This window comes from Rhea pennata, chromosome 16, assembly GCF_028389875.1.
Source record: "Rhea pennata isolate bPtePen1 chromosome 16, bPtePen1.pri, whole genome shotgun sequence".
Lineage (NCBI taxonomy): Eukaryota > Metazoa > Chordata > Aves > Rheiformes > Rheidae > Rhea > Rhea pennata.
The window spans coordinates 11,862,012-11,870,778 of NC_084678.1; the positions used below are offsets into that span (position 1 = coordinate 11,862,012).

Here is an 8,767-nt window from a genome sequence, read left to right on the forward strand (position 1 = left end):
CCTGGGGAGGAGCTATGATAATACTACTGCCATTAAGGGCGTCCGGGCAGGGGACGGCCCGAGCGGAGCGGGCGCGGAGCGCGGAGCCGAGCGCGCCAGCAGCCTTCATGCCCGCCGCGTGAGCCGCGCGCGGGGCAGCCGCTCTCCGCCGCGGACGTGCCGCCCGCGGCGGGCGAGGAGCCGCGCTGCTGGCCGCGCCCGCGCGCGCACCTGGGCCGGACGCTGGACGCCATGTTGTGGAAACTAGCCGATAACGTCAAGTACGAGGAGGACTGCGAGGTGAGCGGCGGCGGGGGCGGCGGGGGGGCCGCGCGGCCGCCCGCCCGCACCCCGCTTCTTCCTTTTTTTTTTTCTTCCTTTTTTTTGGAGGTGTGATTTTTTTTTATTATTATTATTCTATTAATTCACTTTTCTCTAGTCTCTCGGCAACGCTGGAAGAAAGCGCGGCGCAGCGCGAGCCCCGCTGCGCGGCGGGGCGCAGCGCAGCGCGGGGCGCGGCGGCCCCAGCCTGCCGCAGCGCTGCGCTGAGCCGGCCCGTGCTCGGCGCGGCTCCCCGGCCGCTCCCGGCTTTGCGGGCTGCTCGCCCGCTGCAGCCCCCGCTTCACGCTCCGTCGGGACCCCATTCACCTCCTATTAATCAGCCCTGTTATTTTAATGACCGTGAAGCCAGGAGCTTGTTAAGTCCGTGGAGTAGCTCAGTGTAGACATCTAAGCTTTGACCGCGGCGTTTGGGGAGAAGGAGTTGGCCCTGGAGGAGAGGGGAGCTGCGTCGGGCCGGGCCGGGGGCTGCGCGCCCCGCCGTCCCCCGGCCGTGGGCACCGCGGGGCTCGCGGGTCCTCCCCCGCCCACAGCTGCCTCCCCCGCCGGCAGCGGGTCCCAACCGGGGCACCTCAGGTTTGGGTGGAATAGAACCGCGTTGGTGACTTATTTTTTTTAAAGGAAACTTTTAAAGCTTTTTTGAAATACGACCGTGGGAAACCGCGTTGTAGGGCGAGACGCCAGTGGGAGCTGGTCCGCGAGGTCCTTCCCTGCGAGCTGGGCTGGCTTCTCAAACTGGGGGCCCTGCCGGTGCCTTCGGAGGGGGCCTGGCGGGGGGAGGCGGCCGCACTGACCCTCTGCCCGCTCCCCTGTGCCCGCAGGACCGGCACGATGGGAGCAGCAACGGCAACCCGCGGCTGCCGCACCTCTCGGCCGTCAGCCAGCACCTCTACAGCCCGGCCCCGCCGCTCTCGCACTCGGGCGCCTCCGACTTCCAGCCCCCCTACTTCCCCCCGCCGTACCAGCCGCTGCCCTACTCCCAGTCCAGCGACCCCTACTCCCACCTGGGCGACCCCTTCTCCATCAACCCGCTGCACCAGCCGCCGCCGCCGCCGCCCAGCCAGCAGCAGAGCGCCTGGCCCGGCCGGCAGAGCCAGGACGCCGCCGGGCTGGCCCCGCACGCCCGGCCCGGCCTCGTCCCCCACCTGCCGCCGCTGGAGAGCGGCTCGGCCGGCGGCCGCCGCGACGCCTACCGCCGCTCCGAGCTCCTGCTGCCCCACGGCCACGGGCTGGACGCCTCGGCGCTGGCCGACAACCTGGGGCTGCACGACATGGCCCATCAGATGGAGGAGGTGCAGGTGAGCGCCGGGCGCAGCCCTCGCCGGCCGGGCCTGGGCAAAAGGCGCCCGCCTCGGTTCCTCCGAAACTTCACAAGGTGCAAAACTTTCTCCCCTTTCTCTTTCCAGAATGTGGAAGACCAACATTTATTAATGCATGACCAGACAGTCATTAGAAAAGGTCGGTAAGCTGGCATTACCATTTACTTTCCCCTGTCAATAGTTAAATTTTAATTTGTGCGTGATGCACCGGTGGATTGATGCCTTATTAATTTTAGGGGAAAGATCCTTCAGGATTGGCAGGGCGGAGGGGTTTCGCCAGACCCTCTGTCCCCATAATGTCCAGATGGGAGAAGTCCTTGGGTTTGCAAATGGTCCGGCTTAGCAGGATGGCCGGCAGTCCTGGATGAGAAGGTTTGGGTGTTCCTGACAGCTGCTGCAGAGATGCCCTTGCTGTTAGATGTGGCTTTAATCGAAACCAGGATCTTGGGATGAATTTAATGCTGCCCTGGAATTCATGCGTGCAAAGTGACACGAGCTTTTCTGGTCTTGTTGCTTGTGCTCAAAGGCAGTTTGCTTTTTTCTTCAGGTTTTTTACAGGAAACACTTGTGTAGTGAACGAGTTCACTGGCAAAAACCTGTTCGGCTTAATCTTAATCAAAATGGTTTTGTAGCTGAGGATCTAAGGAAGGCAAGAGGCTTATTGACTCCGTTTAAGACTACAGTCGTTTAAGTTTTTTTTTTTTATGCTTTTATTTTTAAACAAAGTTGTGCTTAAAAAAAAAATCAGTGGAAGTTTCCTCTAAAGTCTAAAGACTTCAATCGAATAAGCTAGCTGAGGAAAAGCAGAAGTGTTTGTCAGAGCGCTGATTGCTGCATTTAGCTCATGGGAGAATTATTTTGCTGTCAGATGCACCACTGAAAAATCTTCCCCCCCTCCGGGGAGCGAGGCCAGCCTGCACCTTAACCCTTTCCAGCCGGAGCGCTGCGAGCTGCTGACATGCCACCGAGGGTTAACTGGGTGGATTTACAAGGGCTGGAAAAACTGGAAGCGAAATTTGGTTCTTTGCAAAGCTTTTGTTGTCCCTATTCACCTGAAAAGAAAGCTGAACCCGCTAGCAACCAACATCTTACTTTCGGTTCTCTGTGTTGCGCTGTCTGGGGCGAGTTTGCTGGGGCTCAGTCCCCACGGCGGTTTCGTGGGTGTCCGTGCGGGCGAGGGGTGGCAGCTGGAAGGCGCCTCTTGCGCCGGGTTGCAGCTCTCGGAGGCTGGAGACCTCTCCCTGCTCGGGAAGAGGCTCTGGCGGTGGCTGGGGGATGCTGGTTTGTACTCTCTAGCTGTATCAGGCTTTTTATACATATGAATTTGCTAACTTGTGGCACGCTGTGGGGTGTACGCAGAAGGATTTTTGCGTGTGTGTGCATTTAAAAATATTCTTAATTGCATTTAGCAACTCCTTGAAGCTTAGTGGGACGAGAGAGGTATTGTTCGCGGCCGGTGGTGGGCACCTTCCCACGGCAGCTCAGCGCGGCGCCGCGGAGCGGATGAGAGCCAGCGCCGAGCGTTTAGCACTAAACGAAATCCCCTCTCCTGCTCCTCCTCTGTACAGAGGAAACTCACTTGCCACCTCCTATTTATATTTGCCTTTCGTAAAATACCTGCTTTCCCTCCTCCTCCTGCAGGTCCCATTTCCTTAACGAAAAGCAGCGCTCTGAGTCTCCCCTGCCAGAAGGATGGATTAATCGGGGTGGTCATAAACCCCAATGAAGTGTTTTGCTCTGTTCCGGGGAGACTTTCCCTCCTGAGCTCCACGTCCAAATACAAAGTGACGGTAGCAGAGGTGCAGAGAAGGCTCTCGCCCCCCGAGTGCCTCAACGCCTCCCTGCTGGGGGGGGTGCTCCGCAGGTAGGCTGCCGCCCCGCCGCGCTCGCCCCCTCCCTGCGCTCGCCCCCTCCCTGCGGCTGCGGGCCGAGTTCTGTCGGTATCCCCCCGCCCCGCGCTTGTGTGTGCCTGCCACGGTTAGCACAACGGGGAGCTAAGGAAGTAGTGGCTCCAAAGCCTTTTATCAAACTTCTGGGGGTTTGTTTATTTATTTTTATTTAAAGCTTAACAACACTGCATCCTAATAGGCTTTGGAAATAAAACTTCTTTACACTTCTGCTTCTCCAAGGGAAGTGCCATTAGCAGTTCTGACAGCTCTGTCTAAAAGTCTGATTTTTCTGTCCCTAAAAAGTTCTCATGGAGCTTTCTTATTCCAGTGACAAATTGTCTCTCCATGAAATCGTTTCAGATTAAATCTTGCGATCTTGATTTCAGCATTTGAAAGGATGCTTTCTATATTGTGTTATTATTTTATTTTTTTGAAACTTATAATTTAGGTTGTGATCATTCTACAACTGTTGGTTTTGATACTAGTTTTAAATGTTTCTGATTTCCACCTCTGTTGTGTTTCATCCTAGCTGGTTTGTAGTAAAGCACTTCAAAAGTAGGTCACTTGAAAAGAGAGCATGCTTTTTTATTATATTTTCCCCAGTAGAATCTTATTGAATTTTAGCAACTGGAATTTCTCATCTTAAAAAATAATAAGAATGTCTTTTTGAAGATAAAAGAAGGCCATTTTTTCCCCTCTAATTACAGAGCAAAATCTAAAAATGGTGGCAGATCATTAAGGGAAAAACTGGATAAAATTGGCTTGAATCTTCCAGCTGGTAGAAGGAAAGCTGCAAATGTGACATTATTGACGTCTTTGGTGGAAGGTCAGTCTTGAATATCTCTTAAAAACAAACTCCCCACCCCACCCCCCCGCCTTGTGTACAGCATATGCTGCAGGCAGAGCATAGGCTAGAAAATTAGCAGACATGATAGAGCTATTTATTTATTTATTTTTAAGTGAGCGTGTTAGTGACGCTGCAGCTACTACCGGCTGCGTTGCCGTCGGGGCTCCTCTGCTCCGCTTCCCCGTCCCCATCCCGTCCCGGCGCCGCAGCACCAGCCCGGCGCCCGCTCCTTGCCCAGCGCCTCCCAACCCTCCTCCCCCCGGCTGCCTTTCCCCGGGGATGGGGTTGTTTGGGGTTTTTAGGGGTGTGCCGCGGAGCAAAAGAGCTGAAGCTCGGCCCATTAGTGGGTTTGGTTCCTTCTTGGGAAACTTTGCAGTCCGGGGACTGCAATGCCTGGCCCTACCTCAGCGGTGTCCGCAGCAGCGTCTCTAATAAACGAGCATATAAAGTGAGATTTATAGCTTTTGACTTCCTGATAGGAAACTGGAGCCCCTTTAATCTGCAGCATGTTATGTGGACCCTCTCTCGGTTTAGCTGAGCTTGACGGATGTGTGTATTTATGTCTGTGTGGGGTTATGTTACGTGCTTTTGTTTAAGGCAGCTCCTGGTAGTGGTACAATTTAATAGGAGTGGAAGCAGCAATTTAAATGTAAAAAATGGCACAATACCTTACTTCTCTTGCATTTCTGCATTACCTCTAATACACCAGGTTCCACTTCAAAACTTTTTTGGAAGTTAGTGTTAAAAGAGTCGGAGTAACAAAAATATCAGAGTGCCTTTCCACGCGCACGTAGACACGCACATGTCTCAGGAACGCGCTGTCGGATCATGCCAGCTGGGTTTTTAAGCCTGAAAAAAATCACCATAAAGAAAAAGTGGCCTAACTATACGTCTTCCAATTTTACTTCTATATGATTATTAGAGAAGTTGTTAGAAGATAAATTAAACCTAAAATTGTTTATTACATGGGTGGAGTTTAGTTACAGGTTTTTAAAATGTCAGTGAGTGATGAGGTTTTGGGGTTTTTTTTTGTTTGTTTTTGTTTGTTTTTTGGGGTCTTTAAGTTCTTGGCTTACTGTGCAGTTCATCTGGAGAGAGGGATTTTTTTTCCTCTAGTGTAAGGGCAGAGGAGAATTATATAAATTCTGTAGCAGTCTTTTTTTTTTTTTTTTTTCCTTGATGCAAATTTCCAAAGACAGACTGTATCTATTGATTGGAAAATAGTAGCAAATGAAATAGTGGAAAAAGACCAGTGTTTGTAAAATAAGAGCATGCTTCAAGAATTCAAAATACCTTGCTTAAATCCATGAAGTTCTTATACTAAATAGATGCAATTACATCTAAAGGCGTTCCCTTTCCCCATGCCAGGTGAAGCTGTGCATCTTGCTCGTGACTTCGGTTATGTATGTGAGACAGAGTTTCCATCCAAAGCAGTGGCCGAATATTTAACTCGACCACACATGGGCCGCAACGAAATGGCGACCAGGAAGAATATGCTTCTTGCTGCAAAGTAAGTTTGGGGATTTGGATTTATTTATCTTCTCCTCCTCCTCTCCCCGCCCCCAAGATGCTTTTGTCTGACCATGAGTATCTGTGACCGTGTGGAGCTGGGTACATTTTCTCGTGCAGTTTTAGTCGGGGAGATGAAGCACCTCGTTGGGTCTGGTTCTGGTTTCGGGGTAGCTGTGCCAGTGGTTACTTTAGTTTGAAGCAGTGATGACAGTAGCAACCTCGTATGGTAACTTTAAAGCAGTCTGAACCAGTTCACGTTAAAAAAGTTGGTAGGAAAGACTAAAGAAAATGTTGCGTGCCAGGACAGGTAGATCTGCAGGAAGGGAGGGCGCAGCGGGGGCCGCGCGGGACCCGGCCGGGCGCGCGGGAGCCGCGGGGGCCGCGGGAGCGCCCGGCGGGCACGCGCCGCTCCCGTTCGGCGCTGGCGCAAGTAACGTCGCGAACCTTCTTCTCGGACTGAGAAATCGCGGCGTGAAGCGGCGATTCCGTTGGGGTGGCTCGGCCGCGCGCGACCGCGGCGCGGGGACGGCTGTGCAAGCCGCGAACAGCGTGCGCTCGGGCGCTATTAACCGCTCCTGTTTGGCCAGGCACGCGTGGTGGTGGCTCGCAGGATCAGGGCCTAGGGCTCTGTTAAAGACAGCGTGTATGTATGATATGCACAGCTAAACTGAATCTCTTCTTCAGCTGCTTATTTATTTTTTTTCTAAATCATTTAACTGCAGCTGTGGAAGTTCTCATAGAAACTAGCCCAAAATTCCCAGGTCCTTTTCCCCCCCCTCCCCCCCAAACTAAAATCTGGAGCAAATGATGCAGCGCTAGCCAGACAGCAGAGATGGGGAGCTCATTCTGCGGAGTGTGGGTGTGCTTGTATGACGTACATATCAAACAGAAGGCTTGTCAGAAGCTGACGCTAAATTTAATTTTAAAATTAGACTATGAAGGACACCACTCTGCTGGTGGAGTAATGAATTTCTGAAAACTCCTAGTTCCCATGTATCGAATTGATATTGAAGGCCTTTTAAAAAAAAAAAAAATTACTGCTTTGGAACGGTAAGTGATTTTCTGCAAGGTCTCTAGCCTGCGTTTGCACAAGTTCCCACGGCAGCGCGAAGGGTGACGGCTCTGTGTCTTGCAGGCAGATCTGTAAGGAATTCACCGACCTCCTCACTCAGGACAGAACTCCTCTGGGCAACACGCGCCCCAGCCCCATCTTGGACCCTGGCATCCAGGGCTGCTTGACTCATTTTAGCCTGATCACACATGGCTTTGGGAGCGCTGCCATCTGTGCTGCCATGACATCCGTCCAGAACTACCTAAATGAAGCATTAAAAATAGCAGACAAAACGTACATGAACGCTGGCGACCAGAGCCCCGCGGAAAGCAACAAACCCCTGGATAAAATGGATAAGCACAGAAAGTAAAAGCAGAGAAACCAGACCTTAAACTCTTCCTCCTAAACACAGACTGGGATCTTCTTGCCTGGGGGGAATGTAGAAATTTGTTACTTTTTTTTTTTTTTTTTTTTAAGAGAGATTTTTTTTTAAAAAAGGGAAAAATCTTATTCAGGATCTTTACTCCCCCTGGATTCCTGAGACAAGTCTTTCTAAAAGCTGCAGTATCCCTTATCTGTGGAAGCAATTACCAGAAGATAAGTACTTGGTACAAGTGTATTGAAACCTTTTGCTGTAAAAGTGGTGCTATATAAGGGTTTTTGATGGAACTGTACAAAGAGATATATTTAGATTTTTTTTTCCACATTTAAGTATCCAGAGGTGACCAGCTTCATGTATTGTTTTTAAAATACAGATTTTAGATGGGAGCTTATTTGTTATCTGACAAAATTTCAGGGTTTTATTCTCTCTAAATGCAACAGTAACAATAAAGCAGTATTAAACAATGGTATATAGAATTATGTACATTAAAATTTTTTATAAACACCTGAAAATAGTAAGATTATTCTGTTCTTTGCTTTATTTTCAAATTACCGTAGGAGAGTACAAAAATCCTGATAGATACAAAAGTTATCTGATGGCATTTGACATGCTTATTTTTATGGAAATATTCAGGCTTTCAAAAACTGCAGTAATGTTGGCTGCAGTGGAATATTGTCTTGATATTTTTTTAACAAGGAATAGTTCAAAATGAAAATGCTTTTAGAAAATGAATTTTCGGTGTCTAAGGATATTGCAGCTTTATTCACATATTTATATTGTCTTGTTCTTAAATTGGGGGGGGACTTGAAAGAATAGGCACATTTTTTTTTAACGTCTGTTTTTGCCTATTAAGGCCAAAAAATATTTCCAGGGAGGCTTTATGTGTATTAAGGGAAGCAGTGTGTTGAATGTAAATATTTATTTATGTGTAATTTAATCGGATTTGTAAATAATGGTGAACTTTTTAATACTTTTTTTTATAAATGGGTTTCAAATTTTAATTTTGGTAAGTATTTCAAAGGTAATGGGTAAGCTAAGCATATCTTTAGGTTTATGCACAGGTATGTCATACAGGGTATTTAAGACTTTTTTTTATTATTATTATTAAATATCAATTCTTGCCACTGAAGATTAGATTTAATCTGAGGTGTTATGTTCACAAAGCAATAATTTTGTGCATCATTCACCTGATAACAGACTAGCCATGCGAACCGAGTGTGTGAGTTAGTGTGTATGTGAATAATGGAGGTTCTCGCCTATCTTTACATATTTGTAAATGTTCCCGCTACAATTCTGATGTATACGATAACCGTATAATAAAAGTATTCTGGATAGAAGCACGGAATGTTTTGTTAACCGAAAGCGGTTTTGTTTTCTTTCTGCGCTTGAGGAACGTGGGTGAGTAGCACTAGAGGACGTTACGTATTGAGTCATAGTTGCAGCACTTTG

The 8,767-nt window shown here is 49.2% G+C and overlaps 1 protein-coding gene across 1 annotated transcript; it reads left to right on the top strand.

Moving 5' to 3' along the window:
• Nucleotides 1–202: 202 nt before the first annotated feature.
• Nucleotides 203–7,742, top strand: TFAP2C (transcription factor AP-2 gamma). The gene is made up of 7 exons (XM_062589192.1): nt 203–279; nt 1,140–1,616; nt 1,725–1,776; nt 3,279–3,501; nt 4,234–4,352; nt 5,742–5,883; nt 7,021–7,742. Exons 1-7 carry the CDS (start codon nt 232–234, stop codon nt 7,304–7,306), a joined length of 1,347 nt encoding a protein of 448 aa, XP_062445176.1. The 5' UTR covers nt 203–231; the 3' UTR covers nt 7,307–7,742.
• The last annotated feature ends 1,025 nt before the right edge of the window (nt 7,743–8,767 follow it).